Raw genomic sequence first — 18,023 nt, 5'->3', positions numbered from 1 at the left:
ACCTCTTTGTTATATATGTTATAGGGCCGCGAGAAAATGCGTGCCACAAAGGCCTAAACAACCTAAACAAACTGAAACACCGCGAAAAACATCCAAAAAATTGCAGTGCCGCCCCCGCAGATTGCCTCGCCCCCTCGGGAAACCCGGAAAAGCGGAGCAAAAGACAAACGGAGAGCAAAGCAAAGAAAAAGCAAAAACAACAACGACGTCTTGAAATGGCCAGCAGAACTGAAAATGGTGAGTTTTATAAGGGAAATTTCCAGGAAACTCGTACAAATTATGAATTTTCGATAATCGCCGGGGAAAAATCAAAGGTTAATGCAAACAATTGATTTCGCTGCAATTCGCAATTGCAATATTATCGGATTCTGGAGCGCCGGCTGCGGTTGCATTTTGGATTGCAGTATATACACACAAACACATGGGCATGCACATGCAGATGTATGTGTATCACCCACTCTATAAATTATATACTCTATATCTATATAGTGGTGCAGCCGGGAAGGCCCCGTTATCTGATTCCGAGCTGTGTGTGTCTAATTGGAGCTGTTTGGTTGGGATTCTTGGCGATCTTTGTTACGCGGAATACACTCTTTGGTGCATTTTGAGCATCGCTAATACAAGAATTTCGTGAACTTGGTCTTCTTTGTCAAAGTGAGGAAAATCCGAGTTGGAATATTGTTTCACTATACCAGATATTTCCCGGGTTTCAAAAAAGCTATAGTTAATACTAGGATAGGTAATACTAAGATTCCATGGGCCTGGTATTAACATACTATGAGGAAGAGGACAGCTAGCAGATTTTGTAGTCCTATATTAAGTAGGGGTGTTTCCCGGGCATTCAAAATGCTATACCATAGCTAATACCAGGATTTTATGGACTTGGTCTTTATAAAACTGGGAACAATCGAATTTATAGCTAAGAATTTCATATCACTATACCAGAAAGCATTTTTGAACTTTATCTGTTTAAAACTAAGCGAAGCCCGGTTTGTACCAATATTATCGAATTTATATATCTGAAAAACATGAAACTGTCTCCTCGAGTAGTAAAAACTTAAAAACTTAACTTTTATAATACCCGACTTATAGCAAAGGATTGCGTATTACTATTTAAAAAAAAAAAAATAGAAAACTCGTACAAAAATTGTATTTTTCTATCCTCTAGTAATGGTACACCTAAACTTGAACCACTTGCTAAGGATTAGACTTACAGAATATTTTAAAGAATGGAATGTTATATTTTAGTGCAATAGCAAAATAGATATTAAAAAAAAAAATGTAGATGGGCTTAGGGATTGTATGGAGTTTAATCATTGGTATTTTAAATAGTCTCCTAAACTTCACCAACCACGGGTACATCTGGATAAAAGACCAGCAATCTCTAACAACTACCGAATTTTCTATACATTTAACTACTTCCAGTTCGATTAGAGCGCAAAACTTCTGGTGACATATATCGCATTCTAGCCTACAGTTTCTGTAAGTTTCTTCCTCTTTGCATTTGCTCGATTTATAGAGAATGCTTTTGTTTGTGTTTAAAATAGATTCGAAATGGCTCTTTGGCCTGCGTCCGCCATTGTCGGCGTTTTCGAGTGGGTTTTATTGAAAATCTATTTTGCGAATCATCCGACCAGACTGGCTATATCATCTTGGTATATCTCTCATTTGTCTCCAATTCTCTTACATCGTATGGCTTGTTTGTTCCCTCTCCCGAAAACCACGGACCCGGGCAAAAAGAATGACTACTTTACTTTGTACTTTACTTAAGAATTTTTGTTGTTGTAATCTTTATAAATTCAGCACACAGTGCCGCTTTAGAAATTAAAAGAAAATAAATTCTAAATAAATGACTTCTAAACTTTAAAGTTTTGGATACAAATAAGAGCTTGTCCGTTTTACATCTTTAGGAACAACATATTTGTGAAGCTGTTCAAGGCTTAGAGATTTCAGAACATTGCAATTTTCATACTCAATTTTAAATTTAATTATAGTTTTAAGTGAAGACTGATAAATTCCACACTTGGCTGCATTTAGTATTTCTTCAATGTGTGTGTTAACTATGTATACACATGCATTAATTTGATAATTGAATTTTGTGTTTTTCTCTGTTTGTTATTATATTTGGATATTCGATTAAAAGTTATAGCTAACATATTGTTTGTATAAAAAGGAGTTCGTTTTACCAAACTTTCGTTGCATCTTTCCATAAGCTCAATATTTAAATTTATTATGATTGATATATTCCACACATGTCATGACTGCATTTAATAGTTCTTCAATGCTAGTGTTAACTGTATATTTATTTGCATCGATTTGATACTTAAACGTCGCTGTTTTGTGTTCTTCTCTGTTTATTATTTTATTTGTTTGTTTGCATTCGATGATGAGGTTTTTGTTGGGTGACGATGCCTTTGGATGATGATGATATATCTTGGCTGATGCTATAAACGAAATGTCGTCGTCGAAACACAATGTATTAGTTGTTGTTCGTGCAGTTGCTGCTGCTACTTAGTTAGTCGATTGTTGTTGCGCTCCGATTCGCTTCGCCCGTCCGATTCGCAGTCATTACACAAGGAAAAAAACAAAAGCAAAGATTGAAGGAAAATCTTACTGCATATAAACTCGCGAAACCGAAGCATTTTTCATCCGAGAATCTTGAGAATTTGTGTAAATTAATTTATTGCCTTTGCTCATGCCACTTGCTATCGGATGCTATTTTATTTAAATTTTCTAACACATTCTGGCAGCCGCAAATCTTTTGATTTGACATTTCGCTTCTTAGATAGGCCAACTCCTGCCAGTTGAATATAAAATATTTGGGAAAAAATTAAATGATAATTTAGTTACTAGAGTTTCAATTTTCACTGTTATAAAAAAAGTTAAATATTTTTACAAGCTAGACAATTTGTTTTTATTCCTTAATATGAAAGCTTGTTTAAAGTTTCCATAATAATTAATGATTAACTTGACAACGTCAAAATTTTTAATAAATTTTAAATGCTTTTTATAAATAATATTACATTTTGTATATGATTTAGTTTTTAATATAATTTAAATACATATTTTTTAATATTTATTTGACAAAGAAAACACAGAAACTTATGTATATGTTAAGTTTATTCTGTATTTTTTTTTTAATAAAATAAATATACTTTATTGTCTACTCCCTTATATAATAAATAGCCATAAGAATGGATTTATACCATGTCTTTATTAAAATAGTAGTTTTTTAAAAAGCTATTTTAGACAATAAATATTTAGTTTTTTATCAGTGTAAAAATTTTGTAGTGTGGCTGGCTTTGGTATAAGAAATTTTTAAAAGTAATTAAAGTAATTTTTTTTAAAATAACTTTAAAATAATTTACTACTATTTTTTAAGTTAGTTATTGCTAACGAAGCTCGTCTGTATTTCCTTTTGCTGCACCTTATGAATAATCGCCTGTGATAAGAGCAGACACATCACATCACATCACATCGGTTACGCCAGTTTTGTTTTTGATTTTAATTTAAGCCCAACACAGCCCATCTTTTCAACCCACATTTTCCCTCCCGCCTTCCTCTTTAGACTTTACAGACAAATTTGCGATGCCAAGCGAATTCTAGTCCCGCAAAAGCGGATCCTAGGAGGTGGATGGGTGGTGTTTGGATGATGGGTTGGACGGGTGGTGCCCCTAGGCCCGTGCATATGCTTTTTGCATATTTCATAATTCCCGCAGGTGGCAGTGAAGCCGGGGAAAACCTGGAGACAACAATCAAGTGGCCCCAAATGTTGGCTCCCAAGTGCCCTTTTCTCTATGCAACTGGCATGTTTCATACGCCAAATGAATGATTAAAGAGACTTGAAGTCTAGCCTTCCTGCTATTCCTTTTAATATTTTTCTGATCGAAAAGAATGCTGTAGGACATGTGCTAGTCTGAAGCCTTTTGGTTTGCTTTTTCTGCTTAGCTCGGCTTATTGCGCTATGTGTCGCAGAACTCAAAAGGTTGCTTAACGTGGCCTTAAAAGTTTTGGCCGTGTGTCAGCTAAAAAAGAGCAGAGAAATGCTGGGAAAGTTTCAGATGATTTTGAAATTTTAAATGCTCAGGATTGTTTGCTTAATAACAGAAGGAGTAAAATGAATTTATGTGTGTCATTCCTAATTCATTTAAAATTAAGATACAATTGTGTAGTTATAGAAAGAATTCTTTTGAATTTTACAGCAACTTATTTGTAAGATAAGAGAAATAAAATTTTTTGTTTAGCTATTGTAAAGTCATTTACTATTTTTTATTTAGGTAAGTTATTACTTGTGTATTTGTGCACCCGGTGGAAATTTTTTTTTGTTAGTATGATAAATCACCCATAAAATCTTACTAAATACACTGAAAACAAAAATTATGTAAATGAAGAGTTTAAACTTAATTTAAATATTTATTACTTTAATTTTCATTTCAAGCTGGTTTTTTGTTATTTTAAATTCGGAAAATGAAATATTTTTTTATTTAATCATTTCAATATTTCAGAATGGATTTTAAAATCTTAAAACTGAATCTAAGGGTAAACTAGATACAACTTAAATAATTAATATTATGGTTTTATTTTTGGTTTAATTATAAATTAAATATTTTTAATTCAGTAGCCAGAGTTTTGTTCTTATTATTCCATTTTTCCATTATTTTTTATCAGTGTGGCATAATCAGGCTTGAGAAGGGGAGGGGCTTAGGTTTTGGCGGGTTTAGAAGGTCGGAGGAGGCTCCTAAATGAAGACTTCTCTGGGCGCCATCATTCCATCCGTTTGTCTTGACTTTTTTCCGTCTGGGTCAAGTGAAAGGAGGCGATGGTGAGGTGGTGTCCTTGCCAGCCTGCTTTCACCTCCTTTCTTGGCCAGGCGCTTCGTTGTTAACACCTTTCATGGTCGTCAGGACACGAGACAGTCATTGTCGCAGGCAAATTAATTAAAGGACCCCCATGGGCGATGTCGTAAAGCATTTAGCATTTTAATTGCGACATAAAACGAATCGGCGGGGGTGTACAGCAGTCAGTTGTCGAGGTGTTAAACAGGTGACTACAGTGACAGAGGGTTAAGGGGGTCCAAAGTGGACGGATGGATACCCGGGCAAGAGTTAACTCTGCTTTGACATTTGCCGGCTAATTAGATTAGATTTGCTTGCTTAATATCCCCACCAGGATCGTCACAAAAGGCTTTAATGGCCATCTCTGCTCTGCCCTGACATCCTTTAGTGCGAAAATCTCTGAGAAACTAAAGAGTAATCTGGGTGCTATTATTGAATTCTCTGGGTTGCTTTTAAAAAGCTTAGATTGAGTTTACTTTGACCATTTTAGGTAAATACTCATTCAATAAGAAATAATGTACGTTTTTCAATTGTGATTCATAAATTAGCAATTGGTTTTGATAAATTTATATTGTACTAACCTTATACGTACTTTTTTTTATAAAGGTTTTAAGGACCAGATAGTTTATTTTTTTAAGAATAAGAAAAGTGAGAAGTTTAATTCCGGTTATTTAGTTTAATGTTTAGGCCTTTATTTTGATATATCTGTAGGTTTGTTTTTAAAGTATAACATGTTGTCTTAAATTCATAACTTTATTAAGATAAAAACTAAGAAATTTTATTTCCTGTTATTTACTTTTGTATTTGGCCTTTCGGCCTTCTTGTCTGTATAAAAGTTTTAAGTAACTAAATAATTAAACAAGTGGTCTGGTATTCATAACCCAATAAAAATCTACATTATACAATATGTGACTCCATTGAAACAAGAATTAAAAAGTTGAATTTCCTGCTATTAAGTTTTCTATTAGCATTATTGCTAAAAAGCTGTGCACTTAAGTTAACAGGGATCTTCTCATTTAGATTGAATTTCCAGCAGGAAATCAGTGCAGCTGCATCTGCATAACTCTGCCCTGTGGGCCATCTAAACTGGGCCAACGCAGACCACACCCACTGGACACCGCCCGCTGTCCCGGTGACCTCTCCTCCCCCAAAAAAAAAGCACCCAGCCCTTTTGGGTACTGCAGCAGGCTGCGGAAGTGACAGACGGATGCTGGCAGTATCCTCGAGTCCTCGAATCCTCGCAGTCTCGTATTCTCGTATCCTCGCACTCGGCACTTGGCCTCGAAATGGGATGCGCTTTTAAGCTCACACGTGCAACGAGCTTAAGCTCGCGGACCCTCTCTCTTTCTGAGCGGTATAAACCTCTCTTTTTCTAACCATATAGCCCTCTCTTTCGTTTCTTGTAGCCCCCTCTCTTTCTCTAGAAAGCTATCTCTCGGTGTTTGACCCAAATAAGATTTCGTAATTACAGGCGAAAGGCGCGACATTCACGAATATGCAATTACATTATGCGAAGGGGGAGAAAGAGAGACAGAAGCAACAGTCTCGTCCTCTTTTCTCTCTCCCTCTCTTTCTATCTGTTCCTTTGCCACCCGTTCCTCGTTCGATTTCAATTTCATTTCCGGTATTCCCAGCATTTTGCATAAATTACTTATTACGACGCATTTGGGGAAGCGCATTTGACATCCCCCAGATGATAAAAAAAAGGCGACAAAAAATTCCTTTGAGACTATTAAACCGGGAAAGAGAGAGATGATGGAATTCTCAGGACTCAATTGGCTAATCGATGGAAATTATTTTGCAATTTGCCAGAGCAAGAGGGTGCATAGGGCGCATATGCAGCCAGAACGAGATAAAAACTTAAATTGATTTCAAGGTCCCACGCCAGAGAAAAAGTCGAGCTTATTGCGTTGTTTGCACTAAAATTATGTTGCATACTTCGGGGTTGGAATCCCTATGAGTGTTTGTGTTTGTATGGGTTAGTTTGCTTTTGTGGTTGTAGTGGAATCTAGGACACGCTTCACCTGACTTTCATCCCGAAAGTTGCGGGATGCACACCACAATGCACAAGAAAGAGCTTTAATTAATTGCAAAAAATATATGGTTTATTTAGTTGGCCTTTTGTTAACAGTTTGTATAATTTATATAATTCAAATAGTTTAAAATGGCATTTATTTCAAATTAAAATACCTAACTTAAAACGACATACTTAATTGTTTAAATAGTTCACTATACAAAAGTTTGTACAAAATTGTGTTTTATTGTGTATCATAAAAGTAATTTTATATAATATCTCAACATGTCTTGAATTAAATGCACATTAGCTATTTTTATGTTCTTACAAAAACACATTTAAACTAAATGGCCTTAGAAAATTGCCTTGCTATTAATAAATGTCAAAATGTGTTGTAAAACTACTTGAACATAAATCATTTAAAATATATTAAATAATTGTAAATGTTTGAAACTTAAATAAATGATTTTATTTTATTTCCCTCTATTTCTATAATGGTTGATCGATTTTAAACTTCTTTAAATCTAAAAAAATATGATTTTAAAAAATTTGAAATTAAATTAAGTGATTCCATAATGTATTCAATGATTTTTTGTTTTATCATATAACTCTTTATAGAATTGTGCTATAAATATTTAAAAAATGAATTGTTTACTCATTAACGTCTTAAATTGATACGATCTCCCACCAATATTTAAACCTATGTACTTTGACGGAAGAGAAATGAATATTATACCTCTGGTCATCATTATTGTGAGGAACAATGCAAAAACTGTCCTGTTCGCCTCCTTATCCCAACATTTCTCCCTCCAATTTATTCTTTGTTGCCCCCTTAAGCAACGAGATTCTAAAAGCTTTTTTATTGCCCACTCAAATGATGAATGCACTCATCATCGGGGTAGAAAAGAGATGGGTCGGAGGCAAATAAAATAACTGGCGTATCCCGTCAGGAATCAAATGCAATTTCAGTCTCTAAATTGACAGATTTGCAAGCGAAAAAGAGAAGGATAAAGGCAATAAAATGGAGACGGAGGAAGCTTCAATTGATGGACACTTTTTTGGTCAATTTGCCAGTGATTTGCGAGGGTAATTGAATTGGAAAAGTTTTACGTTCGGATATAGCGTATATGATGATTTATGTGAATATTTTTTAAGTGGTAGATATGTGCTTATACTTGGCTACAAATCTACTATATATGGTTACCTAAATAAAAAAATTGATGGACTTGGAAACAATACTCTTCCTAGAAATGTACAATTTGTAGAAATTTCTTATTCAAAACTATTTGGTTACTATTTGTGTAAGCTGAAAAGGATATTCTTTAGTCCAAAGGGCCTCTTTCTGATATGTTATTGCTATATTAAAACTATTTCCATTCGTCTATCTGCTGGCGTTTGCATAAACAATTTGATTAAAATTGTGTTCGAATTCCGGATTTAGATTTACATTCAATTAAAATTGAATTCGATTTCCAGGTAGAGCATAAAAAACATCATCGACTTCTGTGAAGTTTTGTTGTTTTTGTGCCATAAACATTCCTGTTTGGTTCGCTCTCCCTCTTTCTCCAGGACTCTTTCTCTCTCTCCCCTTCCCTTTCCCTCTCACGCACTTATGTTCACATGTCCAAGGTCCTTTTGTGGCCTGCTAGGAAGTGAAGCCACAGAACCAAGCTCATGGATATAGGGATATATAGGAAAACACACAGAAAAAAAGCATAAAGGTTGGGATGCCCAGTAACCAGAAGGACTACAACAACTGCACTCGGTACGCAGCACACACGCATACAAACGCACTGTTAGGAAGGACAATAAAAACAACAACAATAGCTACCAGGAGCAGCAGCAAGAAGGAGTAGATGAGAGCACTGAGAAAAAAATGTGCCACAATTCATTATCATAAAAAATTCAAGATATCATTTGAAAGTTGTCTTCATGAGTTGTCATCTTGATTGAAATATTATGGGCTATAATGATATGAGAGCAACTAAAATATAATATATATATTAAATCTAAATAATATTTCCAATTCATATTTTGCAGCATGTATCGATAATTACAAAGGTCCCAATTTTTCATGTCAAAAACTGGACTTTTATTATTTATCATAAAATAAGTAAAACAAATTAAAGTTTTTACCACGGGTTTTAAAGGTAAAGTAGATATTAAAAAAAATAATGGTGCGCAATTAATGGATAGTCCACCAAAAAAGTAATGTATTTAAGTAAAACGCGAACTATTGAGAGAATTCTTGGTATCATAGGTAAACTTTATTTACAAAATCAAAAACTTTAAAAATTTACAAAAAGAATATACCTAAAATAGAGTTTTTACAATTGTTTAAGGGTTAAATACATATTTTTAAATTATTAAATTATAAACTTTGTGTGCAATCTATTATTCCCATTAAAACCACCATTTCTTTGAGTGAATCGCGAGAGGAGAGACTCTGGCAAATGCCACCCCAATAAGCATTTTGCCTCTGGGCCATGGGACACCGGGCGAACTATATAGTAGGGAAGCTATAGAGAGAGAGGGGGCTACCAGAGTGTGAGAGAGAGGGGGCTAGAGAGAGTAAAAGAGAGGGGGCGAGAGACCCATACGCTTTAACCTGTTTTCCACGAAGCTTTTACGCACTCGCAGGGCTCTCTTTTCTCGCTGTTTTTTTTTTCTTGTGTTTTTGCCACCCTTCTGGGGAAAAGCACCAAGGAGATTTTTTTTAGCCGAGAGATTCTATAGAGAGAAAATTTTAGAGAAAAAGAGTCTTTTCGCAAGCGAATTGGCCCAGTATCCATTCGGCCGTGTTCCCATAATGTCCGCCAGCGGTCGTCGCTTTTGTCGCAGCCGTTGCCAAAGTTGTCATTGTCATCCGTACAAAAAGCAGCAGCAGCAGCAGCAGCAACATCCACAGCAGCAACACTAGCAGCAACATTCACAGCAGCAGCAGCAACATCTATATAGAAAAAGCGAAGGAGCAGCAGCAGCAGCTTAAAAATACATTTTTCACAATGAAGCAAACGAGCGGAGGCAAGCAAAATTTTGGTGCCGAGAAAAATTAGTTTTTCAAGAAAAAATACAAAAATAACAAAAAGAGAGAGGAAGTGAGCGAGAGGAAGGGAAAAATCGAGCGAGAGAATGGATTATTTTTTGGTAGGGGTTCTTCTTCGATTCTCAATACAACATGCAAGAAATCGCTAGTGGAAAAAACAACAAAAAAATACAAATGGCACGCGCGTAGATAAAATAAAAAATCTGCTTAGTGAAACTATAGACATCGCGAGTGGTACATGGATATATGTAAAGCTGAAAAGGAAGCCCCTTTTTGCCGGGCCGAAAGTGTTTAAAAATATATATGTGCAGAAAAAGTGCAAAGAAATGTGTGAGCGAAAAAGAAATGTTTTCGAGTTGCGAAGAATTTTCATTTGGTTTAAAGACAATTTTTTTGTGTGGCCTTTTTGGTGTATTATACATACACAGTCGTACACGTTTTCCCCACACACATACACATACAAATACACTTCGGGTCTTTTCCTCGGGTTCGTTTTTCATTTCGTACGTTTAATTTTCATTCTTTTTTGAATTCGGTGACGTTTTGGCGTACAAATTAGTAAGAGTTTTCCGTGTGAGAGAGGCTGAAAAATGCATGTTTGCCATGTATCATCGACTTGTCAACAAAAATATAAACGTTGGGCTCTAGGTGGAAATGCACGCCCCATTTCGTCCTCTTCTTCTTTGCGCTTTTGGGGTTTTTTCGCTGCCTCATTTTCCATTTCCCATTTCCTTTTTTCCGACGCCTTTGCGAGTGCATCGCAGCCAACTTCCTGCTCGAGAGCTTCTAAAGTGCAGGCACGCCACGCTCTCTCTAATGGGTACACTTCGAAAAATTGTGGTTTCTTAAGCCCCATTTGTGCTTCCGTACAAAAAATATTTGTTCTATATTTTTTAAACAAGTTTTGGAACATAATATCTACAAGAAAAGTTGGTGTCATGTGTGATTAATATTTGTAAACAAGGAAAATAATTTTATTTTTGGGTTCTGCGATTAGAAAAAAAATGTTTCTTTTGTTTTAAAAATAAGTTTTGGGACATAATATTTGTAATATACCTATAGTAATCGTTGTTTATAAAATTATAGGATTTATTTATTGTTGTAGGTAACCTGTATTAAATTAGCTAATTTTTATTGATATAGACCACCTTCAGAAAATTTAAGCTGACTTTGGTAGCTATGATTTTTTCGAGTGTACTCTCCAAAAGGCTCTTTAGCTCTCTTCCTCGGATTCTCCCACGCAGGCGCTTTGAATTTTGGTTCTCCGCAGACTAGACAACCGCAACACATTTCCTAGTACTCGAACAACGAGGAAGCTTTTTTGTTTGTCGCTTTGAGCGAATGGCCGATGAAAAGGAGAAGCCGATAGGCGAAGAAAGAGAGCGGTGGCGGGGTCATAGGGCGGGGGAGTGGGTGAGTAAGTGAGTAAGTAAGTGAGCAGCTGTAAACAGCTAAACAGCAGGAAGGCCAAGTCGTAATACCGTGCCACATGCATCCCACAATTCCCCACCTCCACACTCCTCTCCCGAATGCAATTTTCCGACTCTTGTTCCAAATTTCGTTGGCGAACTTTGCCTCGTTTCCACCCAAAAAGGCATTAATAAAGGGCAAAGGAAAAGGCGGTGCAGAAACGAAGACGATGTCGTCGTCGTCACCTCACATTCGTTTTGGTCGTGTGCCACACGTCGTATGCGTGTTTCTTTTTAAGGCGGCTACGTCATCTCCTGTCACCTGCCCACTTTGCAGCTTTTCCCCTGCTTTCCCCATCTGCGATTCTCCAAATCTCGCAATTCTTGCTTTTTCTCGCTTCCACTCGGTTCGCCTTTTTCGCGGGTATTTCCCAGAATAAAAGATTCACTGCGACTGTCATGGCATTTGCATTTGGCCAGGTGTTTTTGGCCGGAAGAGGGGATGGGTTGCCTTTCATTGAAACCTTCATTCATCTATTCTCTCGTTTGCCTTGTTTGCATTAGCATTTCTTGCTTTTCTGGGGCTTTTCGTACAAGTATTTGCCAAAGAAAGTGCTGGGGAAAACAAAAGGCATATTTAAATCGATCATATTTTCTATTTACAACAAGGCAAAGGTTTTTTGAAAATGCCTTTATGGTCAATCATTAAATTCTCCTCTTACCATTAACCAGTTTTTAATTTACTTTTTTAAATTGTATATTTATATTTATAACTACATTTTTTAACGAAGAAATCATAGTTTATATAAAGAAATATTATTAAATCAAATTAGATAACCATTTTAAATAAAACGTATTTGAAAGAAATCTTATCTTTATTCTTATTCTTGTTCTTATTATTGTAATTTTTCTCTTTTTTTATTTCTTTGGTTTATATAAAACAAATTGTTTACAAACACGTAAAGTTTTTAAAATTTTCGTTTTTAACTTAATTGTACAACAATAAGTTATAAGAACTTAGGTTTATCGTAAAGATTTTTAAAAATTCTCTAATATACAGACGTTGCTGTAATTTCAGCTTGTCTATTTTATTGTTACTTGGGAACTTTCTGTTGCCCTTACTCTATATCGAAATTTTTAACTATGGGTACCTAAATTGGGTTCCCTTTCCCAAGATTCCTTTACTTGCCATTGCAAACACCGACTTACTTCTGCAATTTATGCAAAGTCCATTCAACTTGGACAGATAAACATCAAATTTTTAGACATTTTTTTGAACATATGTACAACACTCACAACCCTTTTCATACGTGAACAAAAAAGTGAACGAAATTAGCTACCTACTGCCATAAATTGTGGCAATCAAAAACTTCAGATAATTACGCTGAAAAAGGGAACCAGTCGGGTGTCCTTATAAGGATATTCGCCAGGAGATAAAGAGAGCTGGCTGGCGAATAAGTAACCACCCTTCTAATCGTGCCGAGGGCAATATTCGCATCATGACATTTTCTCGGTTGGCTGTTGGTTCGTGCAGTTTTGAATATCAAAATAAATCGTAAACAAGGTCATATTGTCTACGAGTGTGTGATACACACGGATACGGATACACAGTTTTGCGAAGGGATTCTCTCGATTTCTCGATTTCTCAATTTCTCTACTCTTCTCGGCTTCTCTCTCTCTGGGCTGCGCGTTTTCTCTTGGGGAAAAGCCATCGGACTTAATTTGCTCCAACTTTTGCAGATAGTAAAATGTGTGCCACAGGAAACAACAGGAAATCAAAGAAATCCTCAAAGAACCTGAACTATATAGACAACCAGAAGGAAATATCTCAATAAACAAATAGAAACAAGGAAAAACCAGCGAGAGAAATAATCACAAAACAACCAGAAAGAAAGAAAGCTTTAACTAAAATATTTTTAACTATACAATATACAATACATATATATATATATATAAATTAATTATAGAAATAGCAACTTAAGTGTTTAGTGCATAAATGAACTAATTTTTAAATAAAATAACTGGGAAAATCGAGCAAGTGTATAGACCAAGCAAAAGCAAAGGCAGCATCTGATTTTCGGTGATATGGTGTAAATGTGATAAACAACGTTCTAAAAAAAACAAACAACAAACAAACAACCAAAACGTTTTAAAACTCAATTACCACAATAACAAAAGAGAAAAAAAATACTCAAAAATAGTGTTTTATTTTTCCTCCCTTCGCAAAGTTTTTTGCCACGAAAATCCAATACAATAACTATTTATCTACAAATACTAAGCCTTGCATCTTATAAAAAAAACTAAACTAAAAGTAAACTAATCTTAGTCGCACAAAACCAAAGCAAATCGAGTGAAAACAACAACAGCGTCAGAGATTTTTTGGTTCAACCTTTTTTAATAGAAAGAAAAATTCTCTCAACTGCACTGCCGCAAACTTTTCGACAACTATGATTTTTTATTTCTGAAAGAACAATACAAAAAAAAACATTAAATATTCGTACAAATATATTAAAGAAAACTAAGCAAACATTCTTATGAGCCGCAGACAACAACAAGAAAATAAAAGACAAAACTAACCATAAACGAAAATTTGTTAACAAATTTTTGGAGCTACATAAAACCGTGTAAACAAAATGCAATAGTCTAACTCACATATTGAGGTAATCATCATGGGCTTACAAACATTTTATTTATTTTAACATACTAATACAGCTTATTTTTAAACCTAAACAAAATGAATTTGATTTTCAATGGATTTTAAAATAATTTATTCTCCTTAAAAAGTGCAAAAGAGTTGTTAATGTTTCCTTTAATATTTTATCAAAGAATTTTTATTTTTTAATAATATTCTGAGTGACGGGCTTGTTTTAAATATTCAATGTCTGTTGTATGTTCTATATCAATTGAAAAGTTTTTCAATTTCATATAAAGTGTTTTGTTTTCGTAAATAATAGAAAACTTTTTGAATTTCTACATTTAAATAAAGGCTTCTTTCAAGTGTAATTAATTAAACAACTAACTTGTTTTGCGATTTCTTGTTCTGTTTCAGTACACTTGACATAAACTGTGATTATGAGTTCCACAAAATCTCAAGTAGCCCTAGCTACGAATATTCCAACCAATTTATCCTCTGCCGCTTCTGCCTCAACAGCGGCCGCTGCGGCTGCCGTTGTTGTTGTTGCCAGTGCCAGTGCCAACGCCGCCGTTGCCTCAAATACTAACTCATCCGGAGTGGGAGTAACCGGATCGGGAACGGGATCTGGATCAGGTGGATCAGGATCCACTGTAGTCGCAGGATCAGGAGCACTCACTTCCGCAGCAGCAGGATCAACAGTCGCAGCAGCAGCAGCATCAGCAACATCCTCCACTTCCGTAGCAACAATCTCGAGCAACTGCAGCAGCAGCAGCATCAACAACAACTGCGGCGAAGAGTGCCAGACGGCAGGATCTGCCAACTTGGGACGCCAGAACAGCTTCGGCAACAGACGAGTAAGTATTATCCATTATCCAAAACAAATAGTTATCCTAAAAAAAGCTGGAAAATGGGTGTCATAAATCACGTAGCTTAAATTAATAAAATATAAAAGAATCTAAATTATTAAACTGATCAAGAAAGGTCTCATAGCTTATAGTTTTAGTTATCGTAAAATCGTAGGATCATGAAATTTGATTGTAAAAATTTACATTGTTGATAGAAAGCTATTATATGTATCTTTTTATGTATCCACATACTTTGTATTTTATACATTCTTCTCAAAGAATGTGGTATATAGAAGGCATGTCCAGAAGCTGTACATATTTGATAGTAAAATAGGTTATTATAAAATGCTGATGTTATAGAGGTGACCTAAATAGGTCAGGTCCTGTCAGGTGGGTTCTCTTTTCGTCCTTGCTCTCGATGTTTGTAGCTCTCTCTCATCCAGTATAGTTGCAATCTAGCTCATCTCTCGAATTCCTCTCACAGGATGCACACACATAAGTGCAGCCGTGTGCAGCCATGAACTGAACTCGAGCAAAGGATACACGCCCAAAAAACGTCTAATAAACTGGGTCAGGTCACTGGCAGTCCAAGGAGGTTGCATATAAACATAGGGGAGTTGAGGGGGGATTAGGGTTCTGCGAATCACATTTGCTGGAAATTCCCCAATCGACCCCAGAATGGCCAAAGTGTTGCAATTGGTAAACGTGTTTCTGATTGCTCCTGCTGCAGTTCTCTTGCTGCCCCACAATCCCAGACAGTTCTAAACGCTTTTTGCCAACAGAGTTCAAGGTTTATGTGTGAGTTGTCGAGTGGGTGGTTTGGTTTGGTTTGGATTGGATTGGGTCGTTCGCGTTCGCTCGGTTGCCTTGGTTGCCTTGGTTAACTGCTCATGCAGGATTTATCGTCAATCATTGTTTATGTGGCAGGCGATAGAAGTGGTTGACTACCCACCCGCACTCCAAACAGCCCAACACCCAGCTGCTGGTGATTTTGGTGCTGCTGCGTGGCTCCAAGGTCGATTTATTGATTTTTCCCACATTGAAAGTTAAATGAGCGTACCAGATTCCTGGAAATCACTTTGAAAGCCCAGTTCGAAGAATTGGAAAATTTGCTAAGGTTGGGGGACACGTTTTTCTCTTTTTTCAGTTGCTATAAATTTACTGGCCAGTAAAGTCGTTCTTTTAAGTGTAAAATTTGAGAATTAGGGGTTTTCTGGGTATTCAAAACATAAGCAGCTTATTAACAGTTTAAATTCAAAAAATTCGAAAAGTTACTAGTAACTAAGTTGATTTATTAAAGATTTAAGGCCATCGGATGTGTTTAAAAAAAATGTTCAGTGCTGTTAAACGTTTAGAGATTTTAAACTATAATATGTGTTTTTAAAATAAAATAATTTTATATAATAAATTTAAAATAAATATTAAATTCTTAGCTTACTTTCAAAGTTAATAAAAAGGCTGTAATAAAATGAATGTAGTTGTCAGTTTCTAGCAACAATTGGTATGTTTGTATTTATGTTATTTAGTTTAATTAAATAAGAAATATAACAAATTATTATTAACTAAGTATGCCAAATTACCTAGAAAATCAAAATGAATTTAACAACATAAGGGTGGTTTGTATTTTGCTATTACTCAGAGCAAAGCTGTTAATACCAAACACTCCTAATCCTTACCTACTTATTGAAGCGTCAAGTGTTAATTTAGCCTGTTGGCCACGTCTTGAGTGACTTGAAGAAAATCAAGCAGAAAATCAATTGGGGGGCGAGCAAATAACAAATAACAAAGGCACGAAATTAATGTGCTGATGACTAAACTTGAACGATTGGCCAACAGACTAAACGCCTGGCTGCGTTTATCCTCCGATTTCTGTCCTGTCCCGTCCTTCAACGCGCGAAAAATGTCAAAAGGCAATCCCGTTCGTAGGTTGGAGTATAGTATACCATACTATGTCTATATGTAAAGGGTCTTTTCGTATATTATAAGCTTGGTACACGGCAACCAGGCGGAGTCAACTCCCCGGTAACCTTTTCGGTTTTTCCTGTGTGAGTGGACCGTTTGTTTTTTCACATTTCAATGAGCCAGCAATTGCATCATGGATTGAATTTGAACGCCTGCCTGTTGTTAGTAAAGTGAACCACTTTAAAATAAATTTATGGATTTCATTTGGAACTCATTCAATTTAATTATTATCCTTTATAAACATTGACGTCAAAAGTCTTGACTTCATTAGTAAAATCTGTTTAGATAGCTACCTTTATCCTGTGAAAACCTTGAGCTCCAAACTCACCCCTACTCAACTTTGGCATTCGTTTGCTACTAATTCGAAACTAATTACTATTTTTTTTTCCAGGGCAACATGAAGGGCAAACATCTCACGCGCAGCCATGCGATGCGTGAGTCCACTTCGCCACCTCGCACGCCCACTCCGCGGGCTGCCTCCTCCGACCAGCAGCTCCAGGGGGAATCCCACGAGCACGGCAACAACAATAATAACAATAACAATATCAACAGCAAAGCACAATCAACTGGAAGAGGCAACTCGCCATTGATGGAGACGCCAGCCGTGATTGTCACTAGTCAGCAATCCCAACAACAACAGCAGCAGCAACAGCAGCAACAACTTAATGCTGTGCCGCCAAAGCTGCAGCAGCAACAGAATGTGCCACTTAGCAATGAGGCAGAGTTCCCGAAGCTATCGCCTCCAAAGAAATCCGGAGGTCAGCACAATCGCACCAACAGCAATGGCAGCGGCATGGAGTATAACAACAACAAGAAGTTCGTGGTGGACCTGAAGGCCAATGGTTTGGACAGTAACAACAAGCAGTCACACAACAACAATAGCTCCTCATCCGCGGGAGTGATCTACAACTCGGGGATGAACTACAAGGCGGCGGAGCGACACGATCGCCACGAACGCCACGAGATGTCCAGCCAGAACAGCAATCTGAGCAACAGCAACAACCACGACGAGGAGCAGTACCATTACGAGCCCAGAGGTGGAGGCGGCGGTGGCAAGAAGCATCGTGCCAACACCAATGCCAAAGGTAACAAACCACGATTGAAGAATCTCGGTGGCAGCTCATCTGGGAGTATCGATTTAGGAGGCGGCAACGGCGCTGGAAATGGCGGTGGAAATGGTGGCAACAACAACAACAACAATAACAACAACAACATGTCCAACAATGGACCCATGTCCAATAACTCGAGCAACAACACCTCGGGCTTCATATCGCGCG

General features: G+C 36.5%; 1 protein-coding gene across 7 annotated transcripts in view; it reads left to right on the top strand.

Moving 5' to 3' along the window:
- The window catches only part of LOC108145995 (protein encore), a 30,440-nt gene continuing 12,417 nt past the window's right edge, over positions 1–18,023 (top strand). For 5 of the 7 annotated variants that reach the window (XM_041708459.1, XM_041708455.1, XM_041708457.1 and 2 more), the window contains exons 1-3: positions 1–237; positions 14,354–14,793; positions 17,138–18,023. In XM_041708459.1, the coding sequence (XP_041564393.1) occupies positions 14,377–14,793; positions 17,138–18,023 (1,303 nt within the window). In that variant the 5' untranslated portion in view covers positions 1–237; positions 14,354–14,376. Of the gene's footprint in view, positions 238–13,044; positions 13,965–14,353; positions 14,794–17,137 lie in introns of those variants that run through there. The other 2 variants (XM_041708456.1, XM_017271742.2) reach the window with 2 other exon arrangements.

This window comes from Drosophila elegans, unplaced genomic scaffold (genome assembly GCF_018152505.1).
Source record: "Drosophila elegans isolate 14027-0461.03 unplaced genomic scaffold, ASM1815250v1 contig_208, whole genome shotgun sequence".
NCBI classification, from domain to species: Eukaryota; Metazoa; Arthropoda; class Insecta; order Diptera; family Drosophilidae; genus Drosophila; species Drosophila elegans.
Note: the sequence above shows the minus strand (reverse complement) of the source record. Positions and strands in the feature narration are given on the sequence as shown.